At 39.5% G+C, this 24,713-nt stretch overlaps 1 protein-coding gene across 1 annotated transcript in view; it reads right to left on the reverse strand.

Moving 5' to 3' along the window:
* Positions 1-24,713, reverse strand: part of dnaaf5 (dynein axonemal assembly factor 5) — a 65,718-nt gene that overhangs the window by 20,029 nt on the left and 20,976 nt on the right. The window contains exons 7-9 of the mRNA XM_022666225.2: positions 14,760-14,903; positions 9,835-10,003; positions 5,162-5,309 (exon numbers count right to left, since the gene is read on the reverse strand). Of these exons, the coding sequence (XP_022521946.1) occupies positions 5,162-5,309; positions 9,835-10,003; positions 14,760-14,903 (461 nt within the window). The remainder of the gene's footprint in view (positions 1-5,161; positions 5,310-9,834; positions 10,004-14,759; positions 14,904-24,713) is intronic.

The raw sequence follows: 24,713 nt of genomic DNA on the forward strand, positions 1-24,713 counted from the left end.
TGGACGGATCCTTGGCAAATGTAGGTATGCAAAAGTGTATTCCTGGGTTGCAGCACAAAAACAACAAATTTCACCTTGCCAGGCAGGTTTTTAGTAAAAACTGTACGGATGTGAAAGTGATTAGTATGTTTTGAAACAAGTTATTTATAAAAAAAATAAATACAAATGAATCATTGGGGTTTCTCAATATTCCTTGTTATGTGTTTTTGAGTCTTTGTGTTCTTCATAACGTCATCTTCCACTGCCCAGGTTGCACTTCAGTACATAAATACATAATTACATAAAGCAATATGCATAGTAAAAAAAATGTAGTTTAAGCACAGGCTTTTTTTTCTTTCTTAATAAAGTGCCAAAAACATGCTCACTGTTTGTTTCAACAAGATCCAAAAAGATGGAGTCTCTGATGGTGAAAGAATGAGAATGAGATTACTCATGTCAGCTGTTAAATAAAAAATAAAATGTTTTATGAGAATTATTATCACTTTCTGTATTTTTTAGTTACAATTTACAAAAGGTATCAAAAAAGTATTGTTTAGATATTAGTATTGAATCAAAGTATTGTATCGGTACTGGTATCAACATTTTAAAAAATGATACTCAGCTCCAACATTAACCTTTTGCACCTTTTATTTTTAAAGTTATTTTTCATATATATTTAAAAAACTTTTTTTAATTACATTTTAACACATAGGTCTTAAAGTGTATATTTCTTGAAGAGATAAGAAGGAGCCAGAACACTTTTAGTAAATCTATGCAGATACTCAGAGAACACAGCAAAGATCTTTTCTGGAACCTGAGATTGATGCACCCAGAGTGCGATCATGCAAGGAAAGAGCACAGAAGCTGAGGAAATACAAGGTAAATCACTGGTGTTTATCTGGAGTATGATTTGTGAGCGAGCAGAGCTTTCCTGAGAGTGGCCTGGAGTGAGCTCAGTGGGTGTTGAGCCGCTCTGGTGAGTGATCTGCACAACTGCAGCAGACACACAGGCTGCAGAGAGCAGACGCCCGGGGCTTAACGCATTCCCCTCGATTAGCCCCGAGGGTATGGAATGGTGGGGTTAGGGGGTTGGACAGTGTACCACAGAGGGAGCACGACTGACCAATCAACCAATCAGATGTGCGTGTGTGCACAGATGATTTTAAATGTTATAACCACCTGGCTAATATGCTGTTGGCCTTCCACCAAAGCTCAACCTAGAAAACAGGAATTTTTGGACCAGGTGAGAGGACTCATTGGACCAGAATATTTTATACCAGAACTTACTGGACCAGAGGATCTTCTTTTATTATTCCAAGGTCCAGTTCTGGTGTCCACTGGACACATCTGACCATGCAACCTGACTCATATGTCCAGGTGATGATTTTCTATTTTTCCAATGCTTATCTCTGATATTCTTGTGTCCTCTGGGCAGTTCCAGGTAAAGGCAATGCAGACAGCTTAGCCTGCTTAATTGCCATGTGCAGCATGGCCTGCTTATACTACTATGCATATCTGGGGAGAAGCACATCAGGCTACGGCACAGGGTACCTGGACAGGCGGCTACGACGCAGAGTACATGGCTAAGGTCGAGGTTACACTGCTACAGTGCAGGATACGTGGCTACGGTGGAGGGTACGCACATGGTAAGGAATAGGTTTGACACAGAAATATAAACTGACTTATTCTATTTAGCACAATAGCCTTCCGGTATTGGAGTCCTGGGTTCAAGTCCCTATCGGGTGGAGTTTTCCTGTTCTCCCCGTTTCGACTGTATACGCCAGTTTACTTCCACAATCCAAAGCCCTACAAGATATGCTACTGCCCTGGTGTGTACTGTATGTTTCTATGTGGCACTCCCACTTGAGTCAATGCTTTAGTGCCCAAAGCAGACCCAGGGCCAGGGGGGGTCAGTGGTTTCAGATTGAGGGTACACTGTGAGCGATTGTCTCCGATTTTCAAACCAGGTGTCAAGATTCACCAAACCTGGATTCAATGGACCATACTTCTAGAAGGTCTAGATTTGATGATCTTGCATCCACTGGGCTCATCCTACCAGGTTAAATTTTTAATTACTCCAAGATTCACAATGTTACCTTGTTTATTTACCTCCCAGCCGCTGCGCTCCTCCAGTGAACGTCACCTTGCTTTGCCAAACATTCACCCAAAGCAATCCAGACTGTTCACATTCAGAGTTATTAAAAGGTGGAACAAACTACCTTCCACTACCAGATCCGGAGAATCTCTCACTATCTTTAATAAACTCCTGAAGACAGAGCTCTTCAAAAAGCACTTACTTTCCTAACACCTCTAACACACTAACTACGTCTAACCTCATTCCATGCTCCACCTCTTTTCCTTCTCTATCCCACTCTTCCCCTTAGATCTCCTAAAATGTTTTTGTCTTGGACTATGCTAAAGTATATCATTATTTGTACATTACTTTAGATACAAGCGTCTGCTAAATGCAGTGTAATGTAAAAATCTGGCTCTGGTTGACTAGTCTATATTGGAGTTATTAGATCAGGCAACAATTCTTATTGGACAAGAGGATGTTCTCCAAAAGTCCAAAACCCAGCTCAGATGTTTGTGTTCACTGGATTAATCTGACCAGGCAACAGTATTAATTAGAATATATAAACAACTTTCATTATGTCAAGGTCAATTTCTGCTTTTAGTATTCTTCAGACTCACTGGTTCAGATGACAGGAGCCATTGATCCAAGTAATCTTCTTCCATTACTCCAAAGTCAAGCTCTGATGTTGGTGTCCACCCGATTTTTTTTGGAATAGATTCATTAATCTGACCAGAAAATCTACTTCAGAACTCAAAGATCCAGCTCGGACATTCACTTTACATTACCCAATCACTGGTTTGCTGTTTTGCCCTCCTCAGACCACTGTCTGTAGAAAGTCACCACTCTAACCAGTCTTCTGAACTGGTGCTAATGCATTGCCACTGGACAGAACACAACTGGAGGGGGAGTTCTAACTGGCTGTTCTGTACAATCTGCTAACAAACACCATGAATACAGAATATAATGTTAAGTTATTAACAGTAATACACACAGACGGAGTGTGTTATCGTGTTAATACACTGCTGAGAATGTGAGAAGCTCTTACAGGTCATTCCAAAAGGCAGACTAAACCAACTCTGCGCTGAGCTTATAGACAGGATGAGAATGAGCAGGTGTGTGAGTGTCTGTGTGGGTGGTAAACAGTGAGGACCGATTCTGGAATGTTCTGGAGCTTAACAGGACGTCTAAGGAGAAGCTTGTCCTTCTCATAAAATCAGCCACACCAATTTAACACTCGCAGCGAGACAGTCTGGCTGACTGTGATATGGCAACATTCTCTCTCTCTGTCTCTCCGTCTCTCTCTCTCTCCGTCTCTCTCTCTCTCTCCGTCTCTCTCTCTTTCCGTCTCTCTCTCTCTCCGTCTTTCTCTCTCTCCGTCTCTCTCTGTCTCTCTCTCTGTCTCTCTCTCTGTCTCTCTCTCTGTCTCTCTCTCTCACAATTTCTTTTTTTCCTTTGTCACACAGACCCAAAGCATTAAATTATGGTAACTCACAATGTTCAAATGTTTGTGGTTGTAATGAATGCATTCTGTAACTCCTACTGCTGTTTGCACACAGATGTGAAAAAGCACACACAAGTTTTATTGTAGAATAGTAAATAGGATGAAGACTGCCTGAAGCAGATAAACTGTCTGACACTATGCCTAAAACCAAACATGGGCTCGAGGTTTATAAAGGCCCAGCACTGGGTTGAGGAAAAGTAGATCTGTGTTCTGTAAAATAATGGTGCTTCATCCAGTACATTGGAATGAGTTGGAGACTTGAAGGTGAATTGGGGTGGTCCAACATCTTTAACCTTTTATTGGAACAAATTTGCCTTAGACAGGATACAGAGATTTCACAGACAGGCTATGTTTTCTCTTCAGCTCTCTAGTTCTGATTAGTTTATGACCAGTGCAGCCTCAGCTTTCTGTTCTTGACTGACAGAGGTAGAAGCAGACATGATGTTCTATAACTGTACTTCTGTTGGATATGCTGTATGAGATCCTTCGCTGCTCACTACAACTGTAGAGAGTGGTTATCTAATTCTAAATCCTTCCTGTCAGTTCCAACCAGTCTGACCATTTACACAGATCAACAATATACATAGATAAGATGTGTAAATCACAAAGTCATGGGATAGCAGTAGGTAAATTAATTTTGAAGCATTTCCTTCAAGAGGATCTTATTAATAAGGTTGGACACTGTCCAGCTTGCTCATGGCAAGGCGATGGGATTTAGTCAAGTTTGAGTAAGGTCACATAAATGGCATATTCCATTTCTGGAGTTGTGTTGATATTTAATATTTTTAAATGAACAGTCATGTAGGTAGCAGGAATATATCACAGAAAGCATTACTATCCATAGTGGACAGTGCAGTGGGTGGTAACGATCGTGGCAGTCAGAGTCTGGCTAGAATTGTGGTTTGAGGAATTGTGGCAAAAATCATCCACATTCAATGCAGGAGGCTCACATCTGAATCCAGCAGGTCAGCCACAGTACCTTAGCTTCATAGCACACTACACTTGTATCCATTACATTAGCATTTCCTTGCTTTAAAAATGTATAACTATCTAATAAATATGTGAACAATTTAACTGTGAAATTTTCTAGAAGTTTTATCTGCCAAACAATGCATTTTAAAAATTTGACACATGCAGGGACTCTAAGTGGTGACCTCCTCTCTCCACCCAGGAAATCACACTGAAAGCGTTTAGTGTCTGCTAGAAAAACACAGATGACCGATCCCTTCTAGACTAATTGACTATTATTAAGGAGACTGAAATTTTTAAAAAGAGCCTCTGGTGATGTAATTAGAGGTGGAGAGACGGTACCAGTGCATGAGCTGTCTGAATCCAGGCCCAAGTGTTTGGGCCAGTAAAAATTTGGAGCCTGAAGCTATACACTGCTCCTGTTAGAGCATGGAAACCATGGTAAACACAGTGTAATTGGAGCAGTCCATGAGCTGAGACTCCAAATTTCTGCTTTGACATCTAATATGCATCACTGGTGACATATGGAGCCTTAATTACTGTGTCATATGTCTGTTTTTGACCGAGTGTGTGTGTGAGTGTGTGTGTGCAGGTGTGTGTGTGTGTGTGTGTGTGAGAGAGAGAGATTGACTTACCTCTGTGAGTTCAGTGTTTTGCTGGAGTTCAGCAGTAGTTTGGACAGCACAGTGAAAACATGCAGCCGTAGCTCAGGGTCTCTACTGGGCTCCAGACAGCTTCGCAATAACGGCAGAAACTGGGGAAGAAATTCACCCAGCACAGGCCCTGCACACACACACACACACACAAACACACACACACACACAAAATGGCATTAATATAATATAAATTTTTTTTATTGTATTTATTGTTTTTTTCTGTATGGTTTTTCCAACATATTTCTGATTACAAATCCTGAGATATTCCTTGGAAATCTTGCTGCACAGTTAGCTAAAAATCTATTCACACATTTGATATGATGTTTAGTCTGTAAATTATAAATTGGGATTCAGATATGTCTCTGGTGAAAATATGAAACTGCACTGAGCACGCAGAAGAGTACTGTTAAAATGTGTAGTGGGATGTAGTTTCCATTCAGAATATATATATTTTGTGATTTTCTTTTTCTTTTTTTTTGTCATACTAACATGTTTCAGATTCTTTGAAATGACTTGACAAAAGTGGAACTTTTACAAAAGTTACAATAATTTTAGAAAAAGAACATCATACTGAATTTAAAACATGGTGGTGGTAGTGTGATGGCCTGGGGCTGCTTTGCTGCATCAGGGTCTGGACAACTTGCTGTAATAGATAGAACCAGACATTCTGCTGTTTACCAGACAATACTGAGGGAGAATCTCCAGCCATCTGTTGAATTACCTCAAGCTCAGGTGTACTTGGGTTTTGCAGAAGGACAATGATCCAAACAAAGCACACAACCAAGTCCACAATGTGTCTGAATTAAAACAATTCTGTAATGAAGAGTAGAATAAAACCTCCACAGAGATGTAAAAGACTCTTTGCCTGTTATCAGTAAAGCTTGTTGCAGTTGTTACTGAAAAGGGTGGCACAAAGAAGTTATTAGATTTAGAGGGCTTTTTCACACAGGACTACATTGGTTGGATAGTTTTTTCCTTTATTAAATAAAACTGTAATTTAAAAACGTTTAAAATATATTTATTTAGCTTATCTTTGTAAGATATTAAAGTTTGTTTGATAATCAGAAAAATATCAGTATGACAAAAAAGCAAAAACAAAGGAAATCTGTAGGGGGGCAAATACTTTTTCATATGACATGGCCAGAACACTCCTAGGAAATCTCCTGGGACCTAGCAGACCATTTTGTTTTTAAAATTAATAGATTTGGATTTGGGATGGACAGGAAGGACAGAAGTACATTAATACCATTTATTAGAATATTTAGTCGTCTTCCTGATTAGAAACACTACTATTTTTAATTAAAAACAATATTTAGGACTACTGCTTTAAGGCCAGTAGACTGCCAAAAGCTTTGTTTTTTGTCTCTAGAGGTAGTGGTGGATCTGTTGTATAGTTTGAATCACTACCATGGAATTTTATTGTTTTTATTCATCCTTCCACCTCTACAGCATTGCCAATGCTATCTTCAGAAACACAACTTTAATGCAACACATCCATCCCCATGCCTTACAGTTGCAGTTGGAAAAGTGTAGTTTTTAGTAGAAAGGAACTGCATTCATTTTCTTCCTCTGTAAATGCTTTCCTTAATGCTTTTATAAGATTTTAGAGAAGAGCATTTGTGAAAGCAGACACTGATGTTGAACAAGGGGTTCTGGTTCACAACCACCATTTCTAATTTCTCCCAAATGTGCTCACTGAGGTTAAGGTTTTAACACATCAAACTCGACCATCCACACCTTCATAAACTTCACTGTGTGCACTGGAGTACAGTCAGGAGCTTCCTCAAACTGTCTCTACAAAGCTGAAAACAAACAGTTGTCCAATGTGTTCTTGTATAATATTAAACCCCTAAAAAACACCATTATCCCCCCTCCTCCAAACTTTACAGTTGACACAATGCAAACCTAATGTCAAATAGAGAAGCACGGTCACTCCATAGAATCTGTTTCCACTGCTTTAGAATCCAGTAGCAGTATGCTTTAAACCCACTTTCACTTTTCAATAATAATATTAATACTCACAGCTGATGGTGAAAATTTAGCAAGAAGAAATTTTACCAACTGGCTTGTTTTAGTAATGCAATCCTATTACACTACCACACTCTTTTAGAACCCTTCATTCTTTAACATTCTTTCATTCTTTAACGTTAAAGGAAGACTGAATTTATAAGTGTTTGACTTTATACAGCTGTGGTAATGGGACTAAACAAAACACCTAAAAAAAAACCTCAATTTTTTTAATTAATAGATGACATTAAATGTGGGGTTTTCTCTAGTGTGGTTAAATAATAACAATACAAATAGGAATTGTGCTTTAAACTAACTGTGAGAAAATAATTATTGTTTCTATATAGAATTCATTCAATGTACAGAACAACTATGATATTAATATTACATAATAAAAAAAACATATCAGCAAAAACGGAAATCTATAGGTTTCGTGTGGCAAGAAAATTAATTTATATACACAATTATGATGTGTTTGTCTTACAGACGCAGTTTCCTTAAAGAGAATCATTACTCAGCACTGTCACGAACTGTATGGGAAATTCACTGACAGTGTATTCCCACTACTACCACACACACACACACAAACACACACTTTCACACACACATAAAGAGAGGACCACTATTTGTGAGGGCAGACGGAGACACAGGATTTCCTGTGACGCCTTTAGGGCAACATCCAGACTGCCCAGAGAGAGAAAAAGAGAGAGAGAGAGAAAGAAAGAGAGAGAGAGAACGAGAAAGAGAGAGAGAGTTAATGGATCTGGAATGTCTAATATGAGATCTAAATGGAGAAAAGCATGGAATGTACAGAAGTCTCTAACATGTCAAACAGAAAAGGGGGAATGAAGAGCCGTTTTCAGGCCTTGACCCTACCATCTGTGCACCCCCACCAATTAGACCAGAGTACATATTTCCAGTACTCAACTGTCCCATTATGGTGAGCCTGTGCCACTGCATTCTCAGCTCTCCTGACTGACAGAAGTGGAAGTTCTTCTGATGTTTGGTGACATGGTGTGTACCACACTGAACATGGAGCAGAGGAAGTGAAATTTAGGATCTATGGGATTGTAGCCAACCTCCCTGGATGTGGCCGCAGGAGGAAAATTGATGACAAATCAAAGAGATTGATAATACAAATGATGATAAAATAGCCAATAAAAACTTTTTAAAGAGATCAAAGGTGAACATCAGTGTCAGATTGCACCTCAATCATTGTTTGAGCCAAATGGTATCTGTTGTAGGCCATATAGTTAGGGTGACCAAACGTCCGTATCTCCCGGGACATGTCCATATTTTCAAAAAGTGAAGAAATGTCCTGGTTTTTAAATTACCTTCATTGGACCATTAAATATACAGGCACTAGGGGACTCCGCACGGCGCTGCGTGTGACATAATCCTTGAGCCGCCTCAGTAAATACTACACAACCACCAGCCCCCGTTCAACACTCACAGTCAGAGCGCGGACGCCCCAACCCCCCGGCAACACTCACAGTTACATGGCGCACCGCACCGCAACAAACTCAAGTATGTGTTTAATAGTGAAAGAAAAAGTGATTATGAATAAAGTTCACCTGCTTTGGTGAAAATGAAAGTGACAACCAACAACCCCCAAAAAGGGAATGGCTTTGCAGGTGGTGGACACAGATTCGTTCATTTCTTTACCTTTCTGATTCCTGATTCTTCTCTAGTTTTGCATTGTGCTAGAGTACTCATCACTATTGGCAGAATGAGGCACCCTTTCAGGTTGCACAAGTAGTCTAGCAGGTTAGGACATATGTACATGTGCTGTCACAAAAGGGTTTGCTGTGTCTCCCAGCACTCAAGTCTCAAGTGCATGAAGGAGATAGCAGGACACAGGTCACTGCATGACAAGAGCAGGACAGGGTCATAGAAGTGTACAGATTCATCAGCAAGAGCACTGCCAGAGCCCTGCAAAGTGACTTCTAGTAGGGCTGAATGATTAATCGTTTTATTATTTAAAATTATGATTTAAATAGACACAATTTTTCAATCTGCGAATTGAAGATGCAGCCTGCTCTTCCGGAGACGTGTCACAACATTGTAGCACATGTGCCGTGATATCACCGCATTTGTAGTCCGTAGAGTGCTAGGGATTGTAGTCTTTGGGTTTAGTCACTTAACTAAATGATAAGACATGAATAAGATATGTCCAATAATAAATAAAAAGCTGTGACACTTTGATAAATGTGCTTTGAAGGAAAATAAAATAAAGATTAACACATAAATGCATATTATGTCTAAACACACAGATATATTTTTTATTTTTTTGTTTTTTGTTGTTCCTTGAAATAAAACTGACAACTACATTTAATCTGGGAACCTGAGAAGTTTATAATTATATTTGATATATATGTTAACCACTAATACAGGTTTAATTCACAATCGCAATATAAAAAAAAAATTAAATTAGATATTTTGCCCAAATCGTGCGGCCCTAATTTCCAGCATGGTACTGGAGTTAATAATGTTTCTAAAGAACTGTCAAAAGCAGACTGCACGAGGGTGGCATGAAACTTCCTTTAGTAGGTCCTGTACTCACCGCTCAGCTTCGATTACCTCCCATCCCTAATATACAGCCTTATAGAATACATTAAAAGGCCTGAATATTACATAGCACACACCTGACTGCAAGGCGATGATGTTCAGCAGGTTTTTGTGGACGGAGTGAGCAGTCCAGCAGTGCTGGGAGTCAGACAGCCACTGCAGCAAGTCAGCCATGTGTTGCCTGTACAAATCAGACACATCGCTGAGACCCAATACTGTGCATAAACACCTCACACACTCCTCCGCCTGAAAAAAAATAGAAAAAGAAAGAATACTTGTTAAATGTAAGAACATATTATAAACTCTTCTCTACTCTACACTAAAAATGTAATGCCACGAAGCTCCTATAGATGCAAGACACTGCCGTTGTGGGAACACAACTAGCTTACAACTGGACTCTTATAAAGCGCATTAAGCAACACTAGTAGAAACAGGGGTGTCACCACGTTTTCCTCACGTTTACCTAATTCAGCAGTTCAAGTTAAGTAAAAAAAAACATTTCCTCGCTCGTCAGCGCTACATTGAGGAACCCTGAGTGTTTGTTTAAGCCAGAGCAAATTTAGCTAGCAGTTCGTCCCGCGTAGCTTGATTTAACAGGCTACAGTCCGATATACTTGCCTCTGAGCGGTGAAAGAACTACTGCTTAGCACGGTTGGTGGCTAATGCTGCTCCAGTATTGCTAGCCGTGGTTAGCAGCAGACTACAGGCCGATATACTCACCTCTGAATGTTGAAAGAGCTAGTGCTTAGTGAGGTTAGCAGAAAAGTGTGGACATCTATAATTTTCACAATAAATGTTTTTATTGATCTTTTTTTCTCTGAACAGAGATCTGACAATATAGGTAATAGACACTAGTGTGACAAATACCGCTTTAAGGTTAGATCCAGAATGAAGGCATATGGTTAAGGGGAATTTGAGCATATGTAAAGTGTCTATAATGGAAGCATATTGTTTATATAGTGTATTTTTATACAGCATCAGTTTGCATTAGCACAGTTCAAACTAATAAATATGAGCAGAGGGGGTCAGTGTAAACACACAGGGTCATTTCAGCAGTGCTGCAGGAAGTGATCTCTGAGGCCATGTGAGCCTCAAGAGACACACACACAGATACACACACACTCTTACACTTTCAAATTAAGATTCACATACACACTGAGAGACACATACACACAACACACACTTAAATAAGTGTGTTCAAGTCAGACACTCTAAGACTCTAGACTCAGAGTGTGTGTGTGTGTGTGTGCGTGTGTGTGTGGGAAAGCAGAGTGTCTCCCTAAGGGAGTCTCTCAATCCGGGAAAAACTGACCAATACAGACCAGAACTGAACTTGGCCGACAAAGACCTTCAATCCCTTTCTCTCTCAGTCTTTCACTACCTCACACTCTAGAGAAAGTGAGGGCTTCTTCCTCTCACACTCCCTAACAGTTTCATGCTCACTTTACCATTATTTCTTTCACTTTGTCAAACCGTTATTCTCTCAATCTCTGTCTTCTGGGCCATTCCACTAAATGGGTGCAATTTGCTTGTTGTAACTCTTCTAAATTAAACTTTTTTTTATTTTTTCAACTCAGAATTTAATAACACATATTCAAAACATGTATTGGTCAAACTCATGCAGCATTAGCTAATTTTTTACAAGGTTTCTAAGCTGAAGATGATTATAAAACTCTTGTGGCATTTAAAAAGCATGTTTAGGTCCACAAAATTCTTTGATTTTCTCTCAAGAAAGTCTGTATTTTAAAGAAACGGTTGACTGCATGTTTAAATAATTGACAAATCACAACTGTTACTGGCACTCAGTTCTGTTACTTTTTATGTTTTGAGTAACAGGAATTGAAGTAACAGGAATTAGTTTTTAGAATAGAATTAGTAAAAGCATAAAAAATAGCTAAATGGCGGCTTTTCTGATAGCACAAGGACATTGAGCACATTCTAGTGATTTTCAAAAAAGGTGTATTTTAAAAACAAACCAATAACATCCAAGATTTAATTTAGGTTACAATAAGATCAAATATATAGAAAAATAAATGAGCGAACTTAATTTAGGACTTCCCAAGGTCTTCAGAAGAACCAACTGATGTAACTTTCTGTTGTAGATGTGACTTTTAGAATGTGCCATATGTTGGATAGGATAATGTGTTAAAACACAGGGACACAATGTGTATTTTAACTTATATATTATAGACTTATTTTGAAAAACAAAAATAGTTTTAAAGTGTACATGGGATTTGGAGTCACACAACAATGCAAAAAATACACAAGGATTTAAATAATTTTATTTCATGGTAAAATTTATAGTTAGAGAGTGGGGGCAGGTAATAAATGCTATTTTTTCTAATTCTAATTTCATATCTCACTTTTGCAATTTGGTCAATGAACAAAATACTTTAGCTTAGTAATAAAATGTATTTTAAAGTTCATTTCTGTATACATTTATACATGTAATTTCCTGGAGACAAAAATGGCACTGATTCGGCAGAAAATGCCAACTACTTTTTTTTTTTTTTTACTTACGTTTTTTTTTCCCCCCGTAACCCCTCACTTTTCAATACCTTACTAGTTCATGCTCTCAAACCTACATTTCCTCAATCACTCATTAAAACCCTTACAAGGTCAAGCCCTTATTCCTTCAACCCTTGATCTTACCCTCACTACTTAAATTACACTCTCATGCATTTAATCTCTCACTTCCTTTATCCAATTGCTCTTTTACTCTCTCATTATATCACTATTTCTGTAAAACACACATTTCCACACGCTCTTTTCACTTCCTCACCTCACGCTTTCACTTTCTCACCTCCACATACACATACTGCTTTGCTCCAACCCTGCCTCAATCTTATCAACTCACTCAGGTCACTCTCTCACTTTCTCACTCTCACACTGCCTGACTACCTTCCTCACATACTTCCTTCATCCTTTCATTTTTATTCCCTCCCCACACTAAGACCACACTCCCTCATTCTTATAATCCTTTACTCTTTCCTTACCACAATCTTTTATTCCCTCGTTTTCTCTTTTTCACTACCTCACTTTGCCAAGGCATCTTTCCCTCATTCCCTCGTTTAAACTCCCACTACTTTGCTCCTTCACTCCTTCAATCACCTCACTTACTCTTTCACCTTTTCACTGCCTTATTGCCACATCCTTCCTACTTCCTAGAGTCATACACACATTTACATACTTTCACTTACAATTCCTCTCAAATCTTCAATCCTTCACTCCCTCACTCATCACACTTTGCTTGATCACTCTTAGTCTCCCTACATTACCTCACTCTCTCACTCCATCATTTTCTTACTTGACCCTTTCCCTTTCTCACTCTTACTGCCTCACCACCTTACTTCTGTATTGTCTTACTTCTTACTCTTACTAAACTGTCTTAAACATTACCTTTCTCATTCTCATAACCTCACTCTATTAATTTTTCTCTTGCTCACTCCCACTGCCTCACTACAACACTCCTTACTCATTCTTGTTATCTCACACACACCTTACTTTCCTGATTCTCTCATTTTATCCCTGCAAAAGAGCTCTGCAGGTTCTAGGTTGAGGTTTGTGGAACATCCACAGAGACAAAGTGGAATTCAAGATTAAAACTGTGTTGTATTTTAAATGTTTTTTTTTTCTTCTCTCTCGTCTGTTGAGCTTTTTGTTGCTGTAAACAACCGCAAACTACCAACGTGCACCTTATGCATGAATTCTGGTTGGGGGGTACATGCCGTCACCTATTGGAGATGTTTCTGCACAGTGCCTATGGGATCCATCAGCTCCCAGTGGTGTAAAATGACCTTGCTTTTGTCCTGTGTGGGCATCCATACACTGATTACATTATGAAAACATGGCAACACCCTTGTATACTTCAATGCAGGCATTCTTTGTAGTGTACTATATTAAAATGAGAAAAAAATATATCCGAAAAAAATATATCCGGCGTGCTACTGCGTTTTAACAAAAAGATTTACAACATTGTCAGCGATAATAAAATAAAGTTTTAAGACAGGATTTTTTTTATAAGAATAAAGTTTGAGTGTTTGTCTAAAGGTGGGAGCTGGCATGTTTTGGGACAAGAAGGCAACGCAAGGCAAGTTACACCACTATCTGGGTCCGTGCATGCTTGATGCTGAAATCAGAAAACCATTAAACTCGGACGCTGAAGATAAAAAATTTGATAGATTTGTGGAAAGGAATGAACTAAAAATGTAAGTATTGTTTTGTATTTTATGTCTTACAACTGAACAACATTAAGAGTTATTGTTAATGACTTGGATAAAGTTTGAATTATCGGACTGTTTTTGCCGTAAAATCTGCACCTTATTTAGGGAAATAGACCCGTTCATTAATAGCGTGCCTTATATTCCATAAAATATGGTAATCTAAATTAAGATGCTAACGTTTTACATACAACCACTTCTCTCTCTGTCTCTTTCTCTCGGTCTCTCTCTCTCTCTCTGACTCTTGTCTCTCTCTCTCTCTCTCTCTGACTCTGTCTTCACCTTAGTAACCACTGTACCCAGCATGTCTGCAGTGTGACACACGCACACCAACACACCTACACACACACACACACACACACACACACACACACAATCACGTTCCACTAACACACTCCTTTCACCCATCATTGGCTTTAAAGTTCCACTGCAAAGGTACTATTAGTGTTCCCCTGTCCATAAGTGCATAATTACACACTTTGACACACACACACACACACACACACACACATTCTGAAAAAGAGATACACACTGCATTCCACAGATGGTTCCATCACAGAGCACACACTTGCAATAAAAAATTAAAGTATGGAAAAAAACAGAGGGACAAGAGGAAAAGAGGGGGAGGGTTAAAAGTTAACCTTCTCATCACAAAACACACACACACACACACACGGAAAAGAAAAACACACAAGCAACACACAAAGAAGAGAATTATGGGTTATAAACAGCAGGCTGAGCTAATAGCAGAGGAGCAGCAGGTGTGTGTGTGTGTGTGTTACCCTGTTGCACAGCTCCTGCTCTGTGCTTAAGCTCTGCACGTTCACCAGGACCTTCAGCAGCTGCAGACTGATGATGCCACAGTCTTCCTCACACACACGCAGCAGAACCTCCACACACACCACCAACTGCTCCAGATACACCACCTGAGACAACCAGAGAGAAAACACACACACAGTTTATATAAATATTCTCTATAGAAAATCCTGCCAGAACAGGCTGTTCAAAACGATCACATTGATCGATCACACTGTGGGCTTGTGTTGAAGCCAAGAGTACAGAGAATATTTCACTGCTAAAGGGAATAAGTACATTACATTAGAAGCAGCAAATTCTGGAAGAAAACATCACAGCATCTGTAAAAAAGCTGAAGATGGGGCTCTGAAGGGTCTTTATGATATGAGGATTGAATCCTGGATCATGTTGTTTGCCAGCATCAGTCCAAGAGAATATAATTGGCCTTGCTCTCTCTGTGTGGGAGGATAGTGCTCTTTCTCACATCACTCCTAGTGTGACGTTGGCCAGCACAGGCATCTGTTAGCTGATATATCGGACCTGGGTTGCTGTGTTTTCCTCCTACTAGGTAATGCTGCATCAGTGATAGCTGGAAAAGAGGAAAGTGGCTGATATTCCGCTCTTTTAGGATCAAAGGCATTGCTAGTGATAGCGGGAGTCACATTACTAGTGAGTGGGTGGGGTAACTGGCCTTTTAAACTGAGGAAAATGTGATTTAAAAAAAAATAAATAAATAAAAATGTTTAAATAATATTTCAAAGCTTAAAATAAAATTAAAAAAGGCTTCTACGGCAGAATTAGAGATGGGACCAATCCGATAGCCATTGTTTTATGGAGTGTCACAGACTAACCCCACTGTTTCGGCTTTTAGAGTTTATTTTTAACTGTTTTAATGCTGTTTTTACTAAACCAGTTTTTATTTTGGGTTTTAAGTACTCTAAATCACAGACAACACAATGCCAACTGCTCAATTTTATTCTGGGTACAGCCAAAATGGCTGTCTGGGTGAGTAGAAAGGGCATCATTGAGGGTCTCAGTGACAGTGATGCTGTCACTGTTTTTAAAAGACTGGTAAAACACTGATTTTAATTGATTTTAAGTACTACTCCACCATGAGAGACATGGACAGTTTTGTGAATATGTGGTGTTTTATGGACATTTTATGCTCAGTGGATGGTGGGGAACTGCAGTTTGTACTTTCCAGTGATAGCTGGAAAAGAGGAAAGTGGCTGATATTCCGCTCTTTTAGGATCAAAGGCATTGCTAGTGATAGCGGAAGTCACATTACTAGTGAGTGGGTGGGGTAACTGGCCTTTTAAACTGCGGAAAAGCTTAAAATAAAATTAAAAAAGGCTTCTATGGCAGAATTAGAGATGGATCCAATCCGATATCCATAACAGATATCAATGAAACAAGGCAGATCCATACACTGATACAGTTTCCAGTCAGCAATTAGTGCTGCACTATAAACCCGGTGTAATACTGACGTGATGAATACCACAAACCCACATTGCAGTTTCACATCTTATACCCACAGCAGTTCCAGCCTTAAATAATTAGCTGTTGCTTTGACAAAAAAATTTTGTTTGGAAATATTTTAGTGTAAAAAGACAAGAACAAGACAATACTAGAGATACGACTGCATCTTACAATAAATCCACTTGAATCTGTTTAATTCAGCACCTGCAGAATACCAGGAGTTAATAAGCTAATGAAGCTGCATCAGTTTCAGAGTGGCAATAGCATTTTGAGTAAAATATCTTTTTTTTGGAAATATTTGTAGTCTGTAAATGTAAAAAAAACACAGTAAAGCCAGTGCTTTTAGAGGTGCAAGTGCAGGTATCTTATAAAGAACAAGTTAAATCAGCACCTGCAGAGACTACAAGTGAGGGTACCAGAAGTTCATGTAATGCATCATGCTTTCAAGAAACATTACACTTTAGCAGAAAACTCATACTTAAATAGATAAGTAAACAGACAACAAATATCTTGGGATATTTGTATTTGTATGTATTTACATTCAGTGTATTTGTGTATATTTTCTGCTCTTTTAATAAGGCATGCTGTGTGGTCAATTTCAGCCTCATGATGTATTGTTACACAACACCAACAATAATGAGTGATACTATATATACTGTGTGTGTATATATATATATATATATTAGGGATGTCACGATCTCGATATTTTATCGAAATCGAATCGAAATGAGGTCATGGTCTCGAGTATCGAAGTCAAAAAGAGGATCGACGATCCCTCCCGCGCGCGCTACGCAAATGGCGCGGCACCAATACAGCGCATCCTATTCATTTAAATAGAGAGCCGCTGCATGAGCGCAGCCCCGCCCTCAGTTCTGCTGTGTGAGAGACAGCTGCCTTTCAACCACGGAGGAGAAACTGAAAACGGATTTATAGAAATATAGACAGGGCTCTCAAGTTTTGAGTGTCGGCGGGAGTGTGATCACTGTTTTTTATCTGTCCAACGGGGGAGGGGGGGGGGGGGCGGGGGTTGGGCGCGCAGGTTTTGTATCTGTATCTAACGGAGGGGTGGGTGCGCGCAGGTGAGAGCGTGTGAACTCGCTGAAATGCGTGCGTCAGTATGACTTGAGAACACTGACTATAGATCACAGTGAGGTGGATTAAAAATCTTAAACTTATAATTGACTACACCTGTTGCTTTCCATTGAATTAAAAAAACATCTTTCTCTCAGATAAAGTAAACACAAGCGTGTTTCTGACTAAAATAAAAGCTTTTCAGGAGAGAGATAAGTTATGTGTAAATATTTATAAGACAATACCTGACAAAATCTGTTTTAATGACGTTAATAAACATCACTGTGACAGCGCTAGTCACAGTTTCACCACATCACTTATCTAACCAGCCTGTACTGATTTCTGCCCCCCAATAATGCTTTCAATAATCTCTAATAGCCTTTAATAGTCTTCAGTAGCCTTTAAAAGACTTACCTGGCGGCCGTGGTGTGTCCACTAAACTCCGTAGTTATAAACATCCTGAGGTTAGCAGCGCGCTAACTGACCTGTTTATAATGTAATCCGAGCAGTGCCTCCGTGTCGGCTGTTCTAACCTGCTGCTGTTAGCTGCTTGGGCTGAAAGATGAACTGTAGTGAGCTGTATTATCCGGTTAGTGGGGTTAAAACCTTTATTTGTTTACAGAAACAGTAAAAACGGACTGGCTGAGCTCTGTAGCCCGTGGCTGGGCTGTACTGAAGTAGTGACAAGAGCGGAGCTTGTGCTGCTGCTGCAGCTCCGACTAGTGGTTGGATGAAGAACTGCAGCTTCATGTAAGTGAGCAGTTTCACCAGCCATCCACACACAGCTCTGATAAACTGCTTGTTTTAATAGTGCACACTGTTGCTACCAAAAAAAGTCACTAGATGGCATTACCATATATATCTTAATAAATAATAATAATACTATTTATAATATTTATAATAATAATAATAAATATATTATTTAAATTTTATGAGGCATAAAATAACAAGAAAAAAAAACAAGAAAATCGAGAATCGAATCGAATCGTGACCCTCAAATCGAAAATGAAATCGAATCGAGGATTTAGAGAATCGTGACACCCCTAATATATATATATATATATATATATATATATATATATATATATATATAAAGTGTAATAATATTAATATGAACAGAGCTGGTATTGGAATTTGTATATTTGTTTCGGCAGTTGCGTACTGGAATCGGAACACACACAAGATTTACTGTCAAAGTCTTTCGCACCATTAAATCAAGGGATACACAGACATCTGTAGCTTCTGCTTTCCCATGTGTGCTACCTAGCAGCACAGGAAAGTTCTGGATTGTCGGATTAAAAATATGTAGTCAGTCAGTCAGCTATTATCCCAATCTCGCTCAAACTCAATCTGAGCTGCTGTTGAAGATGTGAATGAGCTTCATGAGGATTTTTAGCAGCATAAAATATTTTAAAATTACGATAAAATATAATACGTCCTTGGACAATTCATATTCCATAAGAAAACAGTTATTGTGACAGGCCTATTTTCCACTGTCTGGCTGACCATCTCACACCAAACCTCCTTTGCTTTGGACAAAAAGGGGCTTTCTTCTTTCCCACTTTCCCCGCCCGATTACTGTGACCTCATGTCCAGACATTCCACTGCATTCTGACCAATTTCCACTCCATCACAGGGATCGTGACACCACTTCCCGTTTTCTCTGCTCTGTGATTAGAGGAAACCTCCAGGTGCTCACACTGGCCTTTAACAGTGTTCAGGCACAAGAACATGTGTATGTGTGTGTGTGTGAGTGCGTGCGCAAACAAGAGGGAAAACATAGCATGTGGGAGTGTCCTTCAAACAATCTGTCAAAAGATCAACTGACTATATGATTATCAACTCAAGAGGAGGAGAGAAGACCAAACACGCTCTAATAAAAATAAGCAAGAGTCTCTAACATTACTGATCACAGAGTATGTTCTTAGAGTACTGGCAGACAATTCAGATTTAGGTGAATATGGCTATAGTATGGGTGTAGACAGGGTTCCCACTCAGCCAAGCCGTGTTTAAGATGTCCAATTAACTACTTCACCAGGTCATTAGGCAAAAGACAAACTTGCAGGGCATATCTATGAGAGGGAAACATCAAGCAAGGGTCAGTTTAAAGCATTTAGTATCATTCTATGACCTTACCAAATACAAAACATTCAAACCATACACATTCAAATACACTGTAAACCCCACAATTTTTACACTCAAATTAATTAAGTCTGTTATAATAAGTAAATATTCCAAAACATGTTTTAATTACATCAAATTTAGTGAACATTTGTGGTCATTTATACATTGTAATAAGATTGTTGAGTTGAATCAACACGAAAACTGTAGATATATCAAGTAGGGGTGGGCGATACGTCCCTAAAATAACGTCACAATATTTCATGGTATTTTTGTGATAATGATAATCTTGTCATTATGACAAAACATTGAATTAAAAACTTTTAAGAATACAGTACTGCAACAAAATGAAAATGACATTTCATTATTGCATATGATATGATATGGCACACTCCAAACTGAGATATTAAAACAAGAATTTTATCAGATTTGTAACAGAATGATCCAGAATGTCATGATACTAACAACGCATTCCACATATCTCCATATATCCGGATTAAAGTAAAATAAATGATACTGGACAGATATAATCTGTCTCTAGTAAATATATAATGGGAAATGATAACAGTGTGAATTTTTTATTTGGTAAAAGCAGCAATAAAGCAGTACCCTGATGTGATATATAAGTACGGGTGATATGGCACGATATTTCAGGGTATAATATTGCTTATGATATTTAAAAAAAAGGTTGCCGATATTATTGAGTATGATACGATATTGCACTCCCCTAAGTAAGTTTATACACAACATGAACACTGAACTGAATACTGAACATTTTACCACTCGTTTAAGGAGTTTAGAACTGCATGAAACAGGTAACATCCTGAGTTTCTGAAGGTTTAACATGGATGTAGTGGGGCAGGGCGGGCTACTGTACTAAAAATGAAATATACTGTGGCAAAACATAGTAGGCCATCTACCATACTATCATACTACTCTTTCCCAGCTGCTCTGGGGAAGGGACAGAGGAACAGGGGAGCATGGGGGAGCGAGAGAATAAACAGGACAGAGGAGAGGAGAGGGTCAGGGCATCCAGTGTGTGAGAACGAGTGAAGAAGTGTGTTTATTTAAACGCGAGGGACGAAAGGCCTTTCATTCATGGGACTGAAGGCATGCACACACATACAAACAGTGTGAGAGACTGTGTAGCGCTGCAAAAGAGTGTAGGCCTGTGTGTGTATGTGTGCGTGTATTCCAGGCTGAAGGAAAACAGAGCAGAAGGAAAAATCTCCTCAGCGGTAATAAACAGTAATAACACCCGGTCCACTGCTATTACTGTCCTACACCTGTATTTCTGCCTTTACAATGCAATAAGCCTGGGGGCACTGCAACCTAGCAACAGCATGACTGGCAGCCCGGCGTCTGTTTTCGACCAATCGGGTTAACGAGTGTGCCGCACCATCCACAAGTTCAACATCACAACTCTGCTGTTGTCATGGTACCTTACATATACATATACACACACTCCAGACACGCATGTATGGACTGTCCGAGGCATGTCTTAGCCACGCCCTCTCCTTCAGAGAGGTGAGCAGGACACAGCTGTCAGTGAAGATGAACGGCAGGCACGGACGTGCGGCTCTGATGATATTTCCCAGATGCCCCCTCCTCCGCTACTGTAGGTCAGCACTTCTCTACTGCATTACTGACTGATGTTGTCTTTAGCAGATGTCAGTAAACACACACCTACACACACACATACACACTCACAAACACGCACACAAACACGCACGCACACCCAGCTTTTACTCACGCTAACGTCGTTAACACCGCAGCTGCGCTGGGGGAACACTGTTGCCCATGGAAACAGTGACAACATCACAGGGCTGGAGGAGCAGAAGCTCACCGCCGGCTCTGCCACGGGGGGATACATGTGCTGATGCACATGGGCTCTTCAGTAACACACGCACAAGTTCACGCACACACTGAGGATTTATATATACACACATCACAAGGGGGTGCTGTTGCACATAACTACACAATCAATGCAAAACCTATATTCTTCCATATACTCTTACATACACACACATTCAACATAAGTAACGTTCAAACAAAAGTACACAACCAATTTCAGATGCAAGTAAAGACACTGGTGAAGAGCTCCACCAATACCAATGCTGATATTCAATATTGGCCAAGCCCATACTGTGTTTGTCAACACCAATATACACTGACCTTTGCCCTGTCCCATGGAACTAAAGAAGGTGCTGCCACATATCTCAGGGGTGGTCAGTTCCAGTCCAGCTCAAGCACAACTGATTCAACTCACCTGTTAATTAAATGCTGGATTTAAAAACCTATTACAGCAGGAAAATCAGCTACCGGATTTTTCATACTTTAAGGTTGACCGGATTATAAAGCACACTATCAATAAACGTCTGTTTTCTGGTCTATTTTCATACACAAGGCGCACCAGATTATAAGGAACAGGTGTGTAAAGCTAAGCTAAGTTAGGTAAACAAAACTGTACGTCTATTTAAAAAAAAAAATGATCGCTGGATGTTAATCTACACAAATTTCTCTCCTGGGTGAGTAAAGCGCTTCCTTTTATTTACTGTAAGATTTAGATATCCATATTTTCACTAAGGATGGCTGATGATACTCACCTTTGAATGGCAATAGAGCTAGCGCTTAGTGCGGTTAGTGTATAACGCTAATATCGCTCCAGTCTCAGCACTGGAGAACCAAAACGGAAACACCTGTATAACCTGACTGGTAGAATCCATACATAAGGGGCACTGATGTTTTTTGGGAAAATAAAAGGATTTTAAGTGCGCCTTACAGTGCGAAAAATATGGTAACTAATTGTCCACTCCTGGTCTTGCTGATAGCATAAGATAATGGTTAGGAATTCTGTGCTAGTTTCCAGCATGTGATACTACCACCACCATGCTTAACACTTGATCGAAACAGATCTAAATATATTGCAAAGCTAAATCTGAACAAATGATGATATTATTGCTACATTGTACATCCTAAATTTGATTTCATACCTTAGTTTAGTCACTAAAGAACTTTGTTACCCCTGTCATCACCACCAGCCTTGGCTGTGTCTCCCTATACTTGACACAGATTGATTGGTAAAGCTGTGAATTTACAGTCATAGCTGAAAATGTTGGCACCCCTGAATTTTCTTCTCATAAAATTACTACAAATTTGTTATACACATGTTTATTTCTTTTGTGTGTATTGGAACAACACAAAATCTGAGGAAAATAAAGCCCCCCCCCCCCCCTTTTGTTTAACGGGTGGTGATAGCCTGCCTCAGTTTTCTACAATTTGACCATAAGCTAGAAAACCTAAAAAGGCCTGTCAAACTGACAAAAACAACTCAAAGGTGTGTACAAATGTCTGAATTTTTAACTGAAACTCTGAATCTTTTAACGACTCGAGTGTGATGTTATTCACAGCTCCAACATCCAACTTCCTACATAAATGGATCACAGCATAAATCTATGAAACAAGATCATGGCTGTGTTTAAAACTGAACACTACTAACACTACTCAGTAGTGCCCAAAAACAATAGAGCAAGTGAGTAAAGTATGTTTTTCTGGCAGTGAACAGTGGAAGCACTGTTTAGTGCAGAAATAATGCAGTGATTGGATTAAACGGTGAGCTCCGTCCAATCAGTGAACAGTCTCACAACAGTAGCTATGAAAGAAAACACAGAATGTGCACCCCCCTTGTCTCTCTTCGCCTGAACTCATTTGTTGTGCTCTTTTCTGGTAAATGAGGCAGTAGGGGTGAAGGCCCTGCCCCCCCTCGCTCTCCGGAGACCCTCGCCCTCACTTTGAAGACTATTTATAGATTATAGTTTTACATCCCAACTCTGCTTTTCAGTCCAAATCAAACCTCTCCCACTCTCCCCCTCTCTCTAACTGCCTGTTTTCACTGCAGATCAAAGGAAAACATCCCTCTCTCTTTCATTCTCATGCTCTCACTTTTTCTTTTCCTCTCTCATTCATTCTCCTTTCTCCTACATTCCATTAGTCATTCTTAGTCTTTTTAATTCATTCTCTTTTCTCCTCCATCATCTTCTCCCTTTCCTTCTATTTCACGCTCTAAATTTTCTTGTTCTTTTTCTTTTTTCTGTCTTTTCTTCTTTTGTCTATTGTCTGTCATATTCATCTACTCCCTTTTCTATTCTTTACATAAGCTATTCTCTTTTTCAATCTTAATTTCAACATATCTCCACTCACTCCTTCACTCTTTTTCTACTGTTCATTTTTTAGCTCTGAAACATTTTTCTTATCTCATTCCCATCTTATTCTTCTCTCTCTTTTTCATTCTACCTTTATCTTTCCACCGGTTTCTCTCTCTCTTTATCATTCTCTTAATCATACTTCGTCTTTCTACCCAATTTTCCTTTCCTCTTTCTCTCTCTTTCTCCCCCCCCCCCCCTCTTTTACTGTTACTTCTTTCTTTCTACACCCCATTCTCTCTTATTTGTCTTTTCTGCTCTCTCTTCCTGCTCTTTGTTAATTCTCCCTCTCTCCTTCCTTTACTCTCTCTCTCTCATCCATTGTTCTGTCGTGTTTTGGTTTTCCTCCCTCTAATTGTCTTCATTTTTTCAGTTCAATCTCTTTCTTTCCATCTTTCTCGCTTTCCCTCTCTTTCTTTAACCCAACAATGTACTTGTATGTGGCATCTGAGGTGGATTTATCTGACTTTGGGACACACACACAAGTATGTGTGTGTGTGTGTGTGTGTGTTTTGTTGCGGCAGACCTGTGAATTCTTGCAGAGCCGCATTGTTTGTGATGTTTTAGTGCTCTTTTAGTGTGTGTGTGTGTGTGTCAGGTGCACTTTTCCCTCTTCTCTCTGTTGTGTTTACAGGCAAGCTGCAGTATTTTTGACTCCTGCTGACTGCAAGTGTGTGTGTGTATGTGTGTGTGTGTGTGTGTTTGGGTGCTACGTTGCTCCTCTATGAGCTCTAGTTCCTACACTCACCCCCTGTCTGTCTGTCTGTCTGTCTGTCTGAGTCTCTCTCCCAATCTGTCTGTCTGTCACTTTTAACTTTTCTCTTTTTCTCCCTCTGTCTCCCTCACTGTTTCTTTCCCTGTCTGTCTCTCTCACTGTTTCTTTCCCTGTCTGTCTCTCTCACTGTTTCTTTCCCTGTCTGTCTCTCTCACTGTTTCTTTCCCTGTCTGTCTCTCTCACTGTTTCTTTCCCTGTCTGTCTCTCTCACTGTTTCTTTCCCTGTCTGTCTCTCTCACTGTTTCTTTCACTGTGTTTGTGTGTTTGTGTGTGTGTGCGCGTGTGTGCACGCA

The sequence above is a fragment of the Astyanax mexicanus genome, chromosome 19 (genome assembly GCF_023375975.1).
Source record: "Astyanax mexicanus isolate ESR-SI-001 chromosome 19, AstMex3_surface, whole genome shotgun sequence".
NCBI classification, from domain to species: domain Eukaryota; kingdom Metazoa; phylum Chordata; class Actinopteri; order Characiformes; family Acestrorhamphidae; genus Astyanax; species Astyanax mexicanus.